The 20,906-nt window shown below is 38.6% G+C and overlaps 1 protein-coding gene across 7 annotated transcripts in view; it reads left to right on the top strand.

Moving 5' to 3' along the window:
• Positions 1 to 26: 26 nt before the first annotated feature.
• Positions 27 to 20,906, top strand: part of sun1b (Sad1 and UNC84 domain containing 1b) — a 36,121-nt gene continuing 15,241 nt past the window's right edge. For 3 of the 7 annotated variants that reach the window (XM_044330241.1, XM_044330238.1, XM_044330234.1), the window contains exons 1-2: positions 11,936 to 12,053; positions 12,540 to 12,637. In XM_044330241.1, the coding sequence (XP_044186176.1) occupies positions 12,042 to 12,053; positions 12,540 to 12,637 (110 nt within the window). In that variant the 5' untranslated portion in view covers positions 11,936 to 12,041. Of the gene's footprint in view, positions 148 to 6,582; positions 6,780 to 9,965; positions 10,258 to 11,935; positions 12,054 to 12,539; positions 12,638 to 20,906 lie in introns of those variants that run through there. The other 4 variants (XM_044330236.1, XM_044330235.1, XM_044330237.1 and 1 more) reach the window with 4 other exon arrangements.

The following is a 20,906-nucleotide window of genomic DNA, read 5'->3' as shown; positions in this document are numbered from 1 at the left end:
CTCGGGACATTCTGTCATCCACAATTTCATTTACGCACCAAGAAATAGTAAATGTTTCGTTATGTTTTATTAATTTACTGTTGTTCGACCAGTGCGACCGCAAGGAGGGACACATGTCGGTAAGAGAGGGAAGTAAAGGATGAAACGGTGAGGAAAAGGGAACCGGGGCTTTGTGAAACAATTACCTCACTATTTACATCTAAAATCACCTAATTTGTGATTTTGTCTGATGAAAAGTAATAGTGATCCTGTTGTTCATCACAGGGATCATTATTACTATTAGTAGTCTTTATTAAACAAGGACCATGCACAAAAACATTCATCTCAAATTGGGAAGGGATGATTTATGCCAGATTTAGCTATTAGCTCATTTCCATCTGCATTCATAGGGGTCAGTTGAGCAAAAATTAGCACGGCCCCCATGTGTGTTAATGTGATTAAACATAAGTTAATTTAGGAAGCATAAGTAGAAATAATGGTCTGAAATTTAGATTTTAATTCTTTGAGACAGCGCCTCAAGAACAGGTAACAAAGCAGGTACACCTCAGGGCCTTTATGCCAGCTGGTATTGTGCATTAGTGGTGCATATTCCAAAATTCACAAACAAATTTGCAGCTAATTATATTGCCACGATAATTGCCACACAAAACCCCAGCCCAAGCCTGTAGCTCTCTGGGGCCTCTGGGAGGGTGGGGGCGAGGAGGGCACTTTGGTATTTCAGTTTTGGCATTGTCATTATCTAAGCACTTTGAAATCCAGGTGAGAATGCAACATATCTCTGTTTCAGTTAATTATCATTTATAATGCACAATTAAATATTTTTACAAACCCCTGTGGAAACAAACAAAAAAACTGTTAATGAGCTGTTAATGAACCTGTGTGTATATTTTTTTAAGATGCATATTTATTCCATGCCATTTTATTTTGCAGCAGTACATGGCCAGGAAGGCACCGATGGCGCGTTTCTTTATATGTCTTGAGGTTTCTGAATATTTATTTATGTTCAGCTATGATAAATATTCCTGACTATCAGGAAAACAGTAGCTTTAGACCATTTTTGAACTGTCTACAAAAGTGCTGTCCAATGCGTTTATCCTGGGACCACCAGGGATGAGGGAGCAGTCTGAGGTGCTTGTTTATGCCAATGAGCAGGAGGCAGATTCACAGCTGTCTATATTTGCTGTTCCAAACATTAATGTTATCTTAGGAAGCTTGGAAACAAATTCTCCTGTTATTGTGCCATTTCTTGATACCACTCCACTGTTATGTTTTCATCTTGGTCATATCAAAATCAAATTTTTAGATCTTTACTATTTTAACATGATATATGGTCACAATAAGCATAGTCTTAAATAAAGATGTGTATAATCAAATTACCACAAACATACTGACAACCTTGTAGTGTCATTGCTGCTCAAGAGTACTCTGGGAAAATAGTAAAATGTCTAGTAATTTTACATAGAGCTTATTTAACACCATGTATATTAAGGAAGATTAATCCGATTACATCAGAAATGTGCTGGAATGGCTGTGATGAGGTTGACACAATCATACACATGTTATGGCTTTGCATTGATGTGAAGAAGTTCTGGATGGCTGTAATTGTAATTATCTGTTATGTTAAATATGCCAGCCATATGTTTACTTGGGAAACAACTTAAGAATAAAGCAAAAGCAAACACAGTGCCTCATAACATCTGAATTCTGGCAGTAAAACAGGCAATCTGAATGAACTGGAGACCACAGATAAAGGATTGCTATAATATGGATAATTGGCTTAAAAAATATATAGACTTATTAGTCCAACAAGAGGCAATGCAGGTCCAGATATATACAGATATAATTTACAGCTCAGGACAACATGTGTTTCTGTCTTTCAACAATGTCTTTATTATACTGACAATCAAAATAGAGCATCATGACAACAAGCCCCACACATTCAGTGGCAAGCAACATGACTGTTTTCACAACTCATCTTTTGATTGCACAGGTGAACCTGAATGTATAGGTTGAGCAATGCGCACATTTTCCTTGTTGTCCCGAAGTAGAGCATCAATGTCACTTTCTGTAAAGGTGGTTTTGGATTCCTGTCACAAAAGTGAAATACTGTTTGTCAAAACACTGACATAATTGGGTGAATTACTGATGCATATTGACATTCATATATTTTCCAATATAGTCACAGCTTACGTCAAAAGACTGGCGTTTTACCCCAACACATGCTGTGGACTGCTCATAGCACAGGACTATACCCAGTTGTTTTGGTTCCTTATTCACCAAAGCTGCATGGAACTGTTTGTAGTGAGAATCTGAATGGGGATTCAAGAATAAATTATTAATTAGACTGAAAACATGTATGCAAAACAACTGTGATTACAACCTGATCTTACCCAGCAAGTGTTTGCAGGAGGATGTAATTTTGTCTTTAGAGAAAGGGTTGTGTTTGTAGGACAGCAGTTTCTCACACACACCCCCGCTGATGAGGTTCTTAACTACTGTCTGTCTGCTCTCAGGTGGGGCTTCCTTCATGGCTTTCTCAATCTCTGGAGGGCAGTAGACAAAGCCATATGAACAAATTACACTTAGTTATAAGAAATCCCTTTGGAGATTATTCAGTGTGTATCATTTTTTATCAATTATTGCTTCTAGCTCTAAGGCAAGTTGATTAGTTATTCACCATACCTTGTGCTGCTGTTAGACAACTCTCACAGTAGGCATCTGTTAAAAAGAGTCAACAGTCAGCAGGCTACAGCCATACATCAATAGGAACCAAGACTAGCAAAACTACAAAAACTTTCACGACTGAGGAAACCCAAGCTAGCAGTAATTGTAGTGTTTAATTTACTTACAGCGGTCTATGTCTTCAGGCTGCACAGGAAGAAGGTAGTAGATACACATTACAAAAATTGAGATTTTCATAGTCACTGATTGGAGATCAACTATCCGCACTGTGAACTGACAGCTCTTTAAACACTAGGAAAGAGACGTGAGACAAGCTCGATCATCTTTCCTTTCACATAATGTGGTCACGTGATCTCAGGGACAATGGGATCACATCACCATCGTTCCACAAATGACGAATGTCCAGTTTTTCAGGTTTTCTCATTCTCACAGACTGGGTTGTCGCTGGCCTTTGAAGATGGTACTACAAAGTCAAAATACAAATGCTTGTTACTATAGTTTCCTCGGGATTCAACAAGGCCCTCATATAAAAGTTACTTAGACAGGGAGGTACAAGAGGATGTTTTAATCAGTGGGTAGTGACTGTGTTAACATATAAGAGTGATGATGTATGAGTGTGTGTGTACAGTATGTACCCACATAGGTACTGAGGGTATCAGTTTTCCTCAGTGCTTTCTTGTGTTGGGTAATTAACTACTTTGAAACTGGTTAATCAAGGATTATTTGACGCAGCTATGACAACCTGAAAGCCAATATTATTCATATCTTAGATAATTTTCCTAAACCTCTACCTGGCTTAACAGACAAGTTAGGAAACATTTCAATTCTTCTTCTTCTTCTCATTATTATCATTATTATTATTATTATATATTATTATTATTAGTAGTAGTAGTAGTACTAGTAGTAGTAGTAGTAGTAGTAGGTTTTGAACACCGGGTGTCACTCTATTCCTTCATCGTTATTGGCATTGATGCAATCCAATGGTGAAGACTCGGTCTATATTTGTAGTGACATGAATAGTCGTATTGTAGACTGAAAAGTTTATGTTGATGTAGACGTCATTTCTCCCAGTTCTTTTGGACACTGGTGTAAATAAACACAGGGAGGCCTTTATTGACTTTCTAAAAGACTCTAAATACTGTGTGCTTAATGGGTCCAGATACTGATCATTTTACTTCTGTTTCTATCAGGGGAATAGCTTTTGTAGACTATATTGTGACACCACATGCGGACCAAAAACATGTCTTGAATTTAAAGTTTATACACCATCTGATCTTGTAGAAAGGGCTGGATCTGAAGCTATGAATTTGATTGATGATGGTAGTAGACTCCCTGACCATTCAGTGCTGTGTTTACGATTCCAAACAGGAGAATTCTTTACTAGCCGTAGTATTGTAGGCTCTCAGCAACAAGTGAAAAGGTAAAATAGAAATGTTCCTGTTGACTTTCTTTCTTCTGAAAGTGCCTCTCAAGGTCATAGATGAACTCGATAATGGCCAGAAAACACAAGAAAATGCTGATCATTGTTATGACCAATTTGTGACCTTATGTATAAGGAAATGGATAAATACCATGTAGTAAAAAAGGTTATGGTAAAGAAGCATTACAGAATAAAGCAACCACATTGGAATGATGAATTAAACAAGTTATGGGTTGACTTGTGCTTAGCAGAGAATCATTTCTTAAGTGTAAGGATCAGAGTAAAAGAAGGATTCTAAAACTTGAATTTAAATACTGTCAATCTAATGTTGATAGAAGATTGAAGTTTTTCAAGAGATATTTTAAAAGAGGACAAGCTGTCCAGTTAGAACATCAATAATCAACTCAATAATCCACAGCAATTTTGGAGGGAAATAAATGAACTGGGGCAATGAAAGAGCAAGTTGATTCCAGTGGAGATCTTAATGGAAAATGGTGAACCTTCTTTTGAGTCTGACCAGATATTGAGCCATGAGGTGTTTTCTTGGGATGCATAAATTTACTGCTAAGCAAGCTGTTGAAGGGGACTTGGGATGGGAGTCATGTCTTGTAAAGCAGGAACAACTGACCAGAAAGATTTTTAACTGGCATCGTGCACACAATTATCCTTGGTCAAGAGAGGTTGCTGCAATATTTTCACTTCCTGACTTGAATTTTATTTTCAGAAATAACTTGAAGTGTAATATAAATACAGTCAAACAAAAATTATAAAAATCCATTAGGAACAATGGAAGGAGGACAACTGTAAGAAGCCCAAGCTTAGATACTACATTCAAATCAAAGATGATTACTATACAGAACCATATATAAAATTATATCTACAGAGAAGGCAAAGGTCTCTGTGTGCTCAGTTAAGAACTGGTACTTTACTGCTGGCAGTTGACGTAAGCAGATATAAAGGTGTTCCTGATGAGCAAAGTTTGTTTTTTGTGATCTTGCTGTTGTTGAGGATGCATTTCATTTTGTATTTCATTGCCCTTTGTACAGTGACTTGAGGAATTGTTTGTTTGAAAAGATCCAGTTGAAAACCCCTGATTTGTTCTGGTTGTCTGAAGCTGATATGTTGAGTTGGCTTTTTAAAATGGAGATTTTTGTTCTAGCAAGATTTATAGGGGAGGCTTGGCTGCTGAGACAGAGAACACTGTATCCATTATAACAGGACACCTCTTCCATGTAAACTAAATGTTCTGAAATGTTCTCTTTTGAGTCTGTGGAACATAACATCATGATCTGTCATGTGGCCATCCTGGTATTGTCTAGTGTCTTGTAAGCCCATATGGGCCGGGCACCAGAGGGGTGCAGGACACTTAAATAAACAAATCAGTAGGGTGAATTGGTGTAATGTGGGACACCTGAGCATCTGTCACAAATGCTAATGATTAGGAATGCTGTCAAATTAAATCTAGGGTGTCGTGTAATTGAAATTACACAACTTCAACAACATGATGCCATAGATTGGGGTGGGCAATCTTCCAAAAGGAAGTACTTGCTGGGAAGTCTAGTCAAAGGTCAGTGATAAAGTATACTTTGAGTAATTTAATGTTAAGGATATAAATGTGTCATAAATGAAGCAATGTTGCCAATTGTGAGATTGTGTTTATGATATATTCATGCCTCAAAATATGCTATAATATGGTGAAAACATGTTTCATATATTTTTTTAATTTCAGTCCATTGTTCATTGTCTCACTTTAGAAAATGTAATTTAAAACGTGGGACAGCATGGTTTTACTAATATGGGACAGTCATATATGTTGTAAAATTACATTTAAGTACATTAAATGTGCAATACCAATAGTTACTCAGGGGTCTTAATCTTGTAATGCTTGATTTGAACTTATTTTTAGGCAGGTTGCAAATTATATTATTACTAATATTAATGCATAATATAAACACACTAGTATACCATCTGTAACAGTAAAAACATTGTACTTACTGATATGACCAAATGTTGGCATGCACTTTGGCCTTGGGTGTTACTGACCAGATAAGTTTTTATTGTATGAATTAAGGCAATTGAGACCTTCAGCTTCCAAATGAGTGTCCTAGGTTTCAGCCTGAGCTGTCCCACTTAAGGAAAGACACATAACCTGGGCACTCGGAACACTTTCATATTTGCCATTTCTTCTCCGAGTGTGATATCTGCATTCTCTTTTCTGATATGATTAGAAAACACCTTGCGCATTTCAGAATAGTATTGGGTGCGGATATAATGTAGGCTATTGGCTATTGCTGAAGTGCCAATTGCAAAAATTGTCCCACATTACTCTAATTCATCCTTTAGTAGTAGTTTTAAATGTCATGTCTTTTTCATTGTCGTTTTCATGAGCGGCCACTGAGTGGTGCTGTCTTACATTGAAAACCAGTTGCTTTTTTTTTTGACAGATCCCATATATGGTCATTTTTACCATATAAGTATTGACGCACGTGACGCTGGTGTCGCAACGGAAAAAATGACCGTGTGCGGGAAAGGCGAACGTTAGAGCAAGGTCCTCTTTTCAGGAGTACATGTGCAATAGCGAGTGAAGTTTTAACCAACTGGATACAAACCTACCTACAAGATAAAGCCAAACTGACAAAACCAGCGTTCACCCTAAATCCGCTGTCAGAGACACCATGTGAGTCATCAAAAGTCTGTATTGATAATTATGTAAATTAAGTTGTGCTATCTTGAACTGTCTGGGCTGAGAGGCTACAATGTATCTCTAGCCTTAAATTAGCTAAAAGTAGCTAAAGGCTTTGTTCTGTGGTGCAGTATTAATGTGGAACAATATCTTTATAGACTGTGCAATGTTGCCAGTCTTATCTGCAGAGAAGTCATACTGATAAGAAGACATAAAGGAGCCTTGAAACCTGACTTTAGCTTTTTGTTTTTGCTGACCAGTGCAAACTGGTGTGAGAGATTTCTTGTGGAGGATGATGGTCACTGGGCAGTTTATGGGTTAGTTGAACACACCTGCTTTGTCATGGCGATATCTCCTTTAACTTAACATCAGAAACGACACAACCGTCTTCGTTAAAATTCGTGAGACCCTCTCATTTTGTACACATTTTGTTTTCGTTTCTTCCTTCTCTTCCTTTGGTGATAGGAAGTGTAACTGAAAGTGCAAACTGTGATTAATCATTGCTGTATTTGTAGCAGGAATCACTGACTTGTCCTCCTAAACACAAAGATGTATTAACTTCAGTCAATGATTTGCAGTTTCTCCGATCCAAACTCATGAGGGCTGGAGTCATTGCACTATTATCTGGGCTTGAAGAAGAGGCGATATTCGGCACCTCTGTAACGCATCTATATGGATGATACTAAATGTGAGAGTTTGGGCAAAAATCTAGTCTGAAACAGGGCGTGGGTCCTGTTGTTTGTCTTTGGCATATCGCGCCTTCTGGCATTGACGTCCAAAGGTGGCAGTTATATTGGGCATTTGAGTCCATGAAGTGTACCCAAATGTTGTCCAGCAGATGGCGCCTCGCCCAATACCTTATATGCTCTCCTAAATTATAACGTGTAGATATCGTCCATGGGTAGCAATGATATACTTTAAGTGTCTCTTAAGTGGAAAAAATCCTTCCACTCAGCTGCAGAGCAACACCCCTAGTTCTGATTCAGTGACTGACTTGATGCTGGACCTTTTTCAACCGTGATATTCAGTTGAGGAATGTGTTAATAATAACAATAATGCATTTAATTGGTACTCCAGTTTTCAGAAAGTGCTGCAGCTTTAAAAATATATAACATATCACATAAAGAAAATAACAAGAGTTATGATGAAAAAGCCTTCCTTAATAAAAAAGGTTTTAAGCCTGTTTTAAAAGAGTATTATAGAATATTATAAACTATACTATTGCACCCTGCTGTATCTTATCAGATCCTTCTTCATATTTGCACTTACCTTAGTTGCCCAGTATTGTCATTTGGTCTTTCCATAATGTAATTGAACCCTTCTGTTGACTCTTTCAATATAACTATTGCATGTCTGTATATCCTGGAAGAAGACAACCAGGATGAACAGACCTTCTTTTTGTTGTTCTTCAAGGCTCAAAGGATAGTTTGTCGTATGTTGTACAGATTGTCGAGCTCCCGGAGACAAATCTGTGATTTTTGGGCTATATCTAGTAAACAAAATTGATTCAATGTGACTAGAATTAAACTGTCCTCATCTTAGCCTGTGAACTAGGATGATTTACTTTGTTTGGATTTTTTTTTCTGGTAATTGTTTGTTACAGGCCAAATGAAGAAGTAATGAGGGTTTTAGCAGAGTGAATATTCTTGATCCAGATTTGATTGTAAAGGAGATTGTTTGATTTGGCAAAGTGATTGGCCTATTGGTAGTAATACAGATTGAACCTGTCTGCAGTGTCTGGTAGCCTAATATTTTCAGTTCCTTTTTGTATTTTGGACTAAAATGAAGCACTGTGTTACATTACACGTACATTTTATCTTTTTTGTTAACTCTTTGTCCTCTCCGGCAGCAGACTACAGGGCCCAGATTTCACTTTTTACAATATGAATGTGAAGCCTGGTGTTCCTGCAAAACAGCAAGTTTCCTTAGAAAATAATGGTTTAAGTAATAGTTTTTCTATGTACTTTCACACAATATCTCATACATTTCTTGCAAGAAATGTATTAAGACTGACACTGACAAAAAAGGGCATATCAGAGTCACACATGCCGTGATCCTGTGATCTTCTGTCTCTTTACCAATATTAATTCAGCTAATCTCTTAATGAAAATATAGCAAGTCAAAGTGGCCCACTTTTAAAGAACTTTAGGAAACTATGGATTACAGGTCTACAGTTGCAGGTGTGAGTGATATAGCAGTACATTAAACACTGTATTGTTTCCCAGTTAACATTTTTGTGAGCAGTGTTGGTACTTATTTTATTGTGTAACTTTTTCTCCCTCATTGCATTAGTGCAATAGTTCACTTTGAAATGTTTTGTGGTAACAATACTGCAACAATATTGCAACAATTCAGATTTTTTTTTCCCCCTGAGATTTTGGGGGTTTTTTTTAGGGACATGGAGGGAGTTCATATTCTCTACTTGAAACTTAAACATATTAGACACTTCCTAAGTTTTACCTAGCATTTTTAGACTTCATATATTTATACTTTGATGCCTTTAGGCCAAAAATAATAATTAAGTATAGAGTATTCCAGCACATGGATTTTGTTCCTGGCAGTATAGAGATGGTTTTGAAACCCTCATAGCTCTTTTTTAAAAAGGAAAATATAATTTAACAGTTACTAAACAAATACAAAAAATAGAAATAATTAGAAAATGTAACACTTTACTTTTGTTGTGTGGTCAAAAATGTTTTGAGGGGAGGATTTATACTCATGACTTCAGTATTTCTGGCTGTGTCCCTGCAATTAAATATGGGAGAATGTAGCACAGATTATAATCCTTGATATTGTGCATGTTTACATGATAATTAAGAGCAAAAATAATGAATTGCCAGAAATGTGTTTATTATCATTTATTATATAGGGGCATTAAAAACAAACGTGTCATCATATTTATACTATACAATAATAATATATATAACACGCGCACACACCATATAATTTATAACAAGGGTTATTTGGGGTTTTGGTGACAGATGCGTTGCAGGGACCTTTCAGTATCACTTGAGACCCCTTCAGGGTTCAATGTCAACTTGACAATAGTGTGATTGCCTCTGAATGCACAGAGCTCCAGCAGCTGTCCGGTGCATGCCGTTGCAGCAGTGCTGCTTTCCTCCAATAGATTTAAACTGTGCGCCCTGGCCGACAATGGAGGGCCTGGGAGTGGGAGGATCAGCTCGGCAGCGATCCTTCTGGCTTTGTTACGCCCGGGAAGCCATTTTGGAAATCTGCTTGTTGTGCACTAGCATAACACACACTCACTAGCTACTTGCAAACTTTTGTGTCTTTCTACGGGGAAAATCACGTTGAAGACCTGAGGGTCCGCAGTAATAAGTAACCATTGGGTTTCCGCGCGTCGGGATGCTGGCAGAAGTTTGCGCATCTTCCGCGATAGTAATGTATGGATCCTGTTCGTTTGGAATACGCTCCTAAATAATAACAACATACATGGACTCAAACCACGCGGGCAAGTTGACATGCTACTATAAATAACATCTCACACGTTTTTTGAGCTACAAATTTCTGTTGTGAATGTGCCATTTCGATTTTATCTAGATTTATTTTGTCCTTGCTGAGCTCCTTTACCTATAACTGTTTTGACAGCGAACGCAATCTCAGGCCTTATTGCCAAGGGTGATTTTTAACAGATCTTTAACATTATTAGACATTTAACGCGTTATCCATCATCAGTAGTGGCCAACTAGTGCATATGTTCACTTGGAAATGTTAAAAACGCCTGTATGATAAGAAATGGGGATTGTGCGTCGTTGCGCAGCCTGTAAGTCAGTGCTTTCGTGAGTGACGGCGTTGTCTAAATACATGGCGTCTAAATTTAGCACTGGGCGATGTGAGAATGTAACGAGGCTTACATGTCATTTGGCCGGACACTATCTGCAGTTATTATTAAACTAAATATGTGTGTTAAACGGCGCCAGTCCGAAACACTCTTATTAATAGTATGGTCACTAGTCACAGTTCGTCGCAGGTGGTTTGCGTAAAGGAGCAAGCAAAACAGACGTGTGTACTGAGGGAAAGGTGTCACTGTGTAGCATGTTTAGACTGCAGGTGTGTGTTTGTTGGGTGCCAGCATGGTCTGTTATTGTTCAACCTGTCTATTGAATTATGAGCTCAAGCATTAAATGCCACATTATTACTGCAGAATTCAGCCACTTGCTGAAATAAAAACACAGATTTCTCGTTATTAAAGAACACATGTGGTCAGACTACAATTAAATCAGGCTGAAGTTTGATCACTTTTGTTATAGCAAGGTATTAAACCTATTCACTCCCTTTTATTCTGAGTTCATCTGGCAGTGGTTTTGGCCCATATCACAGTTGATGCACTGTAGATGGGTGGTATTTCATTTTGTAGTGCCCTAATTCAGCACTTGCATCACGATTCGTTGCACCAGTTTACAAGTCAAAAAACTAATCCGGGCTGAACTAAAGTAGTCCTTATGGCTTTTGGATATTTGTTTCCGTTTATCCCTCTTTTCGGATTGGAGACTTGAATTTGGATTTGAAACATGATTAAGATTATGGGTTTGGTGGTGGATTTTAGGAAAAGCCATCTGTTTGTGCCACTCCATCTTTGCATCATCTCTGCGTTTCATTGAAAAGATGATTAGAAGTTTGAGGAAAAGTTCCCTTATGGTTCAGGATATGTGAGAAATGATAGGTCACATGGATTGAATGGCATGCAGCATGCCTGTTATTACCATAAATGCTGGGTCAGTCAGACACAGTGAAGGGATTGAACTTTTTATATAAATTGGCTGAAGTCACCTCAGTTTTACCTGCATTTTCATATCTGACTTTTGCAAACTACCTGAAGTGTTTTACTGGGACAAATGCATTTGAGCTGTTTCAACTGTGTACTTGCATGTAGTTATGTTCATAGTACAGCCTGTTCAAATAATGCAAGTTTCACTGTGGTAAGCTCAACCCTCAGGCCGGCTGTTTCCCGCCCATTGCCTGAAACTCAGCCCCACCCCTTGCAGTTTTAGTTGGTTTCATAATAGCCTACTGCTTTTACTGTGTGTAGAGCTTACCCAAGCAGTCACTGTAGGAGTAGCTGTTCTGGTGAGGAGTCTGTTTAACACTAAAGGAGAGGGTATCGTCAGTGTCTCTGTCCTGTCTCTACCAGCCTGTCGGTTGCCTCCTGGTTGCTGACCAGAGGAGAAGAAACAAGTCATTCATTACAGCTTCACTGGCGTCCGTAGCCTCCGTCAACAACCAGCCAGAGCCAACATGCAGGAAGAGGTCAGGCCAAGTCTCATCCACAGGCAAAATCACAGTAGCATTGTTGTGTTCCTGAGGAGAAGGAATGTCCAGCAGCTCTCATTAGGGCCTGCCAGGGCTGGGCTTTCTGACATGGTTTTACAGCGTAGCAGTGACTGTTCGTTGTGTTGTCCTGGAGAGCAGCCCGTGAATAGCGCTAGAGTTGATCTGGAAAGAGGCAGGGACTTTACCAGTGCTGTGTTGTATGTAATGTATACACGTGGCTCCAAGTCTTTTTTTATATTACAGTTACAAAGAGGCAAAGCTTGAGCTCATTAGCAGAACAAGTTTTTCTGCATTATGAAATGTTTAAAATCCAGAGACAGGCTGAACAAGGCAGTGCATGCATTTTTTTTAATTTGATTTTTTTTTTTTGTGAGTGTGTATGGAAGTTAGTACTTGTTATCTCCCTCCACCATGTCTGCTTTGGCTTAAAGAGTCCTATCCTTTGCATCCTGACTCTTGCAGTCTAAACAAAGAAGAATGACCATGGATTTTTCCCAACTGCACACATACACGCCTCCACAGTGTGCTCCAGAGAACACCGGCTATACCTACTCTCTCAGGTGAGACCTCAGTGCTTTGCAGCACCGGCTGCAGCATCAAAAAGTAAGGCCTATGGCATGTCAGTTACTCCCTGACTGTCATATGTGACTCCAGGCAGCTTTACAGAATTAATTTAGAATGGAGTAAAATTGTCCGTGAGATCTTGCTGCTGCATGTTAGTTATAAGGTTTTGTGCAGTGTCAACCGGTAACTCTTGTTTTTCCTGAACAGAGTAAGCTATTGAACACTGTCAACCTTAATATTAGAATAACCGTTGACAGTTTATGCATGTAATTATGATGGTGTAATATAATGAAAGGTTTCTAGGCTGTCAACTTATCATAAGGTTGTTTTACATTCACCACGTGTGTACTGGTTCTGTGCCTTTTTTCTTTACAGACCTATTTAAAGACAAAACATTTAAAAAGCAATGAACCCACTGTATATTTCTTTTAGGATTCAGCTTGCTTTGATAGCCAAGCAGTGTTTCTGTCGGGGTTTTGATCATCAAGATTATTAGCTTCCCAGTTAGATTGGAAATATGATTAGAAAGTAAAAAGATTAAAATGTATATACTTTTTATACATTATAATTTTTTAACTTTAACTTCCAGAGTATTTTTTAAAATAAGTTATTTGCTTGTCTAAAAAAAATCCTGTGGTTGTGGTTTTGATGACTCAGCCCCATGATTCAGTTGGTGTGTGTGTTTGTATGCTTAGTGGGGAATTGGGGAGTCTTGCACAGGGTAAAAACGGAGCGTGTACAGAGAGTTTTCTATACACAATATTCTTATAATGTAGAATCAAGGTACCCAGACAGCTTAACACACAATTCTTTTTATTTGGGACATTAAAGACTGCACAGTGAGTACATACCATTCCTGTAACACCAGCCTCTTCCATCGTGCTCCTTATCCATGCATTGTTTCTCATGCTTCTCATCATATCTCATAGCGTAGGTGTGGTCAACACCTCACCAGGGAGGTCTGTGCATGTGGAGGAATGTTGTCTTCAGCGCTGTCACTGATGTCAGTAGCTCTCAGAACACAGGAAGACATTTGGGTGTGTAGGTCATGAAATTAAATGTCACCTTTCCCCCTAGCTATATTTCTGACTTTAGCGAAAGGAAGTTCTTGCATGACATTTGAAAGCAGAGGCCTCCCCATAATTTTAAGTGAAAGTATGAAAGTGCCTCGTAAAAAAACGAGTTTGAACAGAGTCCCCTCATTAGGTTTACAGCTGTGTCTGGTAATCTAGCTGGACAAGTTCAGGCTGCCATCCCTTAAATAATTATGCGTCACGGTATGTGACAGTTGTATTCTGTGTTTAATGTGTCAGCACCTCTTATATTTTATAGGTTTTGTGAATGGCATTAACATGCAGTGGGAATTAACCTGTTGGATGTTTTCATATGGAGATGTGGAAAAGCAGGTAATGTAGTAGAACAAGCATTTGATGTTGTATTCAGGACTTAAATGGCAAAATATACAAAAGATTCCCCCTCAACATCCTCCTAATTTCAGGTCGGCTTTGTAGCACACAGAGTGCATTCCAGGAATGGGAAATCCAGATTTGGTAGCAAGTCTCACGAGTCGCACTGTGGACTGAGGCAAAGCAAGATGAATGTACAAAAGCTTGTTTGACACTACACTGAGATCAGCCAGGTAGACTGAAAGGCTGGAACCAGCTAATCGTGTTCCTTTGAATACAGTCAGCTGAGAAGCTATTAATGAACCTCACAGTCACAACCATGGCCCTGATCCCAGGATTAGACTAATAGTTTATGCTTCTTGACTAGCGAGTAGAGAGATCTCTGGCTTTTATTAGTCTACTGCAGCTGAGAGGCCATTGATCTTCAGCTCTCATGAGAAACAAACTTAGTGAAATGTGAATCAGTTAACTGAAGGCCATTACGTGTCTTTGTCTTAGCGTGCATTAGGACAGCCTGACAGTCAGTGTTGTATTTGCTAGCTGTCCAAAGTTCAGAAATATGAACTCATGCAACTCTGACAGCTGATTGTGTTTAGACTCTAGAGGGTGTCTGTATACTGCATGTGCACTATACTACAGTCACTACAAGAGAGCAGTGTGGAGACAGCTGGAGTCAGGTGACAGAAACCGTTGGCCCATCTGTTGTCAAAACTCAAAAGAGCAGTGACAAGTTTGTGGCATTGAATGGTCCTAGAGAAAGAGGGAGAGGAGGCCAGCCAGTCACACTCTGTTATCATCACCACTCAGGGCTCTTTGAAGCCCCTCACATACCAGGGAGACCATTACAGCCTCGACCACCAACCTTGTGTTAATTTAATTAATATCGTAAATGCAGCTCGGAATAACAGATTTCTAACATTTACAAGGTCTTTATTAGTGAACTGGGAGATTTCGGTGCACTATTACCTCTTTACAGCTGCTCTCACTCTCCTCTTTACTGGACTGATTCACTAATTTCAGTAAAGGAGACTGCAATGCGTAACCCAAACCGCACTCTTATTTAGAGCTGTAAAGATTAGTTGAATCGTTTAGTTGCCTACTGTTAATTATAACTATTAAACAACCATATTTTTAGATAAAAAATGTTAAAATTATCTGGTTCTAGCTTCTTAAATGTGAGTATTTTCTGGTTTCTTCAGTCTTCTATGATGGTAAACTGAATATCTTTGGGTTGTGGACTGTTGGTCAGGACAAAATACATACAAGATGTCACCTTTTGGAGAACATGTTTCACCATTTTCTTACATTTAATGGACCAAAGAACTAATCAATTAATAGAGAAAATAATCAACAGATTAATTGATGATGAAAATAATGGACTGCTGTATTGCTGTACAGATTGTAAAGCCCCCTGAGGCAGATTTGATTGTGATTTGTGATATGGGGCTATACAAATAAAATTGACTTGACTTGAATACTCTTATTGTCTGATTTTGGTAGATAAAAGGCAAGATTCATGAGTATGCTGTTGGAAGTTTTTATTGCCCACTGTGACGGTTTTGAGAAAACTACATCTTGAAGCGTAATCAAACTTTTAATTCATAGGTCTTAAATAATGCACGGAGGAATCTAGCAAGCTTTCAATTTTAGAGGTTGTGCTTTTCAAGGAGGCAAATCATTCTGACCATTTTTATGAGTTATTTATTTCTGCTTATGGCTCAATAACAACATATCATTGGGTTTGCTTTTAATTCTCGCATTTCTTGCATTGAAATACAAACTTTCATTTATGCTGCCTTTTATGTAATGAAGCAGTATTTTCTTTACATTAAAATCGTGAAGAAATCAATATTACTTACTAGTATTACTAATGGCATCAATCTATCATTGATATTGTCTCTTAGACTTGTTTTACAAATATGATTTCTGAGGCAGTAATCTATATTTTGTAAATATTTTTTATCAGGTTTATATTCCCCTAAAAATTACATACAGCTATTTAGAAGATACAGTAAAATCCCTTTTAGCTTTTAAGATAAAACTATATTCATTCATTTACTGGAAAAGGCAGTAATACACTGCACTCAGCTCCACAGTGAAGAGGGTAGAGAGATGTGCTGGAATACAATGGAAATACTATAATTTGAATTCATGTGTAACCTCATAATTTTTCCTTCAGTTCCCTTTCCTACATCCATACATTCACACACAAGTACAGATGAACAAGTATTTCTTTGCTCACATTAGAATTTATAGAGGTAATGCATGTGATTTGCATTTCAACAGAAAAGTGTAACAGCGGGTCTTCACAATCTGTGGTTCAGCATTGCCTTGTGTCACCTCTTTAAAGACTCATTGGCAACATTCATGTCCTCACTGAAAGCAGATGTGTGCGCTGTGTATTGATTTGCACACATCCTTCATATTTAATGATGTTAGAAGTGGGTCAGTGGGGCCTCTGGTTGATGTGTTTTTCCCCCATAATTTATAGTTGAACTGTGACAGTAGTAAGCAACAGTAGTGATGGAGTTATCTGATATGAGGCTATCTGTAGAAAGCAGCAGTAGATAACTCAGGGAAAAAAATGAAAATTGGATGAGAGATAAGATGTAGAAAACGTGTAAACTTAACCTCCCATCTTTGCAAAGATTTGAGAAATGCAAACAGAAACACAAGTGCGAAGTTTTTTTGCAAGACTAAAGCTGGTTGAAACGGCAATTTTATGAAGACTATTTAAAGTATTATTTTCTTTTAAAACTGACACAAATCTGGGAGATTATATGAAATATAGTTGGTTCTTTCACATTAGTACATGCGAGCCACACGCCGCAAGACACGGTTCAGGGATGCAATCAGAGCAGGCTCTAGCTGTGTGTACTCTTAGCCAGTTGGACAGTTGTTGTTGTTCACGCTGTTGTCGCAGTTGTTTTGACATCTGGTCTTAGTGTATTTCAGTACATGCACCACTGGTCAAGTGCCAAGCAAACAGCGACAGCTGGATTTTAGAAAGTCAGGCTGTGCCATAGTTATTCCTTATGAGGGTTTAAGTCACAGACACACTGTAACTGCGTGTCAAGCTCTTACTACTACAATAAAAAGGCAAATCTATCTCCTTGTATGCATAAGTCATATTTTGAGGTATTTCACATGTTAGAAGCATTTCTGTTGCTGTGTTCGTTTGTATCACAGCATCTGTCATTTGGAAGTAGTATATGTCCAGTAACTGTTACTGATCAGTCTCTGTCGAGCCAGGAAGCTGTTTAGAGTAGTCTCCATAGCAACCATGGCAACATGAAACGGCACACTATAGTGCTATAGCATGGAGAGTGAAAGACACCACTGAGAGAGAGTGGGGCAGAAGGAGAGTGCCGTCTGTGGGAGGGAAAATGAGGGTGGGCTGGAATGATCCTAATCAGTGCCAAATTCTACCCACCCAGAGATAGTCAGATGGAAATTCGAAGGCCCCCCACACTCGGTCCCAGACTCCCAGTTCCTGGCCTCTGGTAAATATAGGCCTCAGCACCTCAGGGGGATAGAAGACTTTCTCCTCTCTGTAACAGTTTGAGGAAACAGAGAGGCAGAATGTGCTATCTTTGTGCTCAGATTTAATATTTTCCACAAGGATTACCAGAGGCAGTTAATTTTTAGAGAAAAAACTGAGTGCAGTATAACTTCAATAAACACAGTGTGGTCCCACAGTGTTGTAGGGAGGAGTTCTAAATAAATTGTTGGAATGTGAAACAAAAAAGTCATATTTCAGCCATACTGGAACATCTCACTGATACACCCATGTAGATTCAGTGTGGTTGCCTCATTTATCTCATGTCTCATATATATCTGTGCTGTGTATTAGAGACGAGGGAGAAAAACTAATTTGTGATGTTGTGATTAGATTACAGAGCCAACCAAACTAATTCCACTTCATGAGACGGCGGTTGCAAAGTTGCTGGTCGAAAATGTCATAAACGGAATTAAATATCTGATGTCTGACTCCAGGCTGGTTACATTTTGCAAGCTTTTAATCTGTTACACAGTAGGATACGAATCTCTGATTAGTCTTACTTGAGACAAGCAGTACACGCTGGCTAACTAACAAATGTTTTTCAGTAACTTTGATTGGCAATTTTTGCTCCTCCTAAGAATTCCATTGGGGACAACACGCCCCCTCTTATAAACACATTTCTGTTTTCTTACTGGTGTGACAGTATAGGCTCTCTGGCGAGCTTCTTGACAAGGCTTTTGTAACCACACTTGAGGTTTTGAAGCTGAGGTTTACAATCCACGTGGTTTCTATAATCTCTTTCTGAGGTGTGTGTGTGTGTGTGTGTGTGTGTGTGTGTGTGTGTGTGTGTGAGAGAGTGACTAAGAGAGAGAGCGAGACCACAAATGTTAACCAGTGTTTTTTGTCAAGAGTTTTGGGAGCACATGTGTTATTAATTGAGCTCACAACAGTACACTTTCATCCCAGAATTTAAGATTAGTGTCTTTTATACGATCAGTTCCTATGCTTGTAATATCATTAGCTTTTTCTTATTTTTTTGTCTTTATTCAAAGGCTTAAAATGCAGAGAGACAAGAAACGGGTAGAGAGAGAGGTATGGCATTCAACAAAGGTTGCAGCTATGTGGTATTTTTCTTCACCAGTAGCCTATCGGGGCATCCCACCGAAAGGCAATTTTATTTATGTTGACAATGTTTTGTTCTCTGTGGAAGACATTTATTCCATTTTCATATCAGTCCTTTTTGTTTTGAAGTTATGTTTCATACATCTTTTGGGGTGATACGGCAAACCAAACTGAAATATTTCTTTGAATCCAAATGTCAAAATGTAAGTCATATCTTAGTATAGATGATAAACCAGATCACAGCCCTTACATGTAAACCTGATGCTTAGGTGATGTTTCATTGTGTGCAATACGTATGCTCTGTGATAGGATCTCATTTTTTTTGCATACAATATGCAAAACAGACAGTAAATGAGTGGGTGGGTAAGTCCCTGTAGTGGCAGCAAACCAAACATTGTACTGGAGGTGTAGACTCACCAGAAGCAATGTTACCAGAATTACCTTTGTCATGGAAGGATTTATCTTGCAGCTCTCTGGACAGATCTAGGGGAAAAAAAATGATGACAAGCCGGTTTTGCTGTTGTCATTTTTGGCAGCCTCTGTGAACCCCACACTGCCGTGAAAAATGGAGTTTCTTGTTGTCTCCAGGGTATGTTATCTAGACGAGCCAGTAAAGAGTAGACGCTGAAATGATGGTGCTTCTACCCCATGGGCAGATTCTTTCTCTATGATACAAACACATTGATCATGTCGCATTTACACAAGGATGAATAGCTGAGATGCAGTCACCTCATCCGGAGGCTAGCTGGAAGATCTGATTCCATTTCAATTGTACCTGTAATGAAGTAATGTAAAGTTGTCTTAAGCCAGACATAGATCATATCTTAGTATTTGCCGTGATTAGCTTTATTACCTGTTTGTAGAGTTAACCAGATTCAGTAAACTCAAAGCTTATTTTCATTAATAATCAATCTACTAGTTACTTTCTAAATTAATTGATGTCTAAAACCTGAATGTATTCAGTTAACTGTCATAGAAAACTAAGAAAACCAACACATATAATTGCTTAATTGAGTAATTGTTTCAGCTTTTTATATAAAATAGTTTGTGATGTTTGATAAGTGCCCTCGGATCAAAGTAACTGGCTATTTATCGTCGGTCATGTATCGTGATAGCGTATCTGACAGTATACTGATTCACATCAACCCTGAACCTGCTTCCTGCTTCCTTGTCGCTTGTTGCGTTGAATATTAATATCTGCGAAACACCAAAAAGCAAAACTGAAAAATACTGAAACCTAGAATCTTATCCGATCTGATTCTTTGTGTAGTTGTGTGTTGTAAGAAAGCCGGCTATGCCTACTGAGTGTGGGAAGAGTATCAAAGCTTAGTGTTATGTAAGGAGAGATTCCAGGAAGCTGAATATCAGGATGGAAGTGTCCTCTTTCTCTATACTGTATGTCTGTCTCTTCATCTGTGTCTTCTTCACTCACTTCTGAAAGCACTGTGTCCGTCTCTATATATATCCCTGATGTGGGCTGTAGGGGCCATCGGGGAGAGAGAGAGAGAGAGAGCCACGCACATCAATTTGGATACCCAGAAAAATTGAAAAGTCTGCAAAGTAAAGACAGTTTACAGCCTCTGATGAAACAGGCTGCTATTTGAACAGCTGCTTGTTTTGAAACATCGTTTTATAATTTGATAAAGGAGGGTGTGTTTGCTAGAGCTGCACACTCATGACTGTATGACCCACCCTGTCCTGCAAAGAGCTTCAACGCCCTGGGCTCTGAATCAATGACATTACCAGTGAATGCGGGATCATTTCCTTCTGCTATGATAAACTACGTTGCATTTGTTTGCTTGCGTACACATGAAAACATGCCCTCATGAAGGAAGTTGTTTTTGGCGCATGATGTAACCTGAAAGCAAACTTAAATAACTTTTTTAAATAACTATAATGCAACTGTTAGGTTTGTCAATAAGATATTTTTCTGTAGTGCACTCAGTGTAGGCTGGATGTGATGGAAACCAATTGTTCTGTTGATATCCTGTGTTTAGGTACACCATGTTATCTCACTGCTCTGCTCAGACTGTGTCATTCAAGATCCCCAAGTTCTCTACTCTACTGACTTTGTTACTACAGTCTACTTTACCACTCTGCTCAGCTGTCCTTGCATGGCCTCTTGTGCTGGTATTACTGGCAGTGTTTAAATGTTCCTCTCCAGCAATATAACTATGATTGCTACATAGTCCGTTTAAAGCTCAATATTGATTGATAGTTTTAATTGAACTTGAA

Source organism: Thunnus albacares, chromosome 17 (genome assembly GCF_914725855.1).
Source record: "Thunnus albacares chromosome 17, fThuAlb1.1, whole genome shotgun sequence".
Taxonomy (NCBI): Eukaryota; Metazoa; Chordata; class Actinopteri; order Scombriformes; family Scombridae; genus Thunnus; species Thunnus albacares.
Note: the sequence above shows the minus strand (reverse complement) of the source record. Positions and strands in the feature narration are given on the sequence as shown.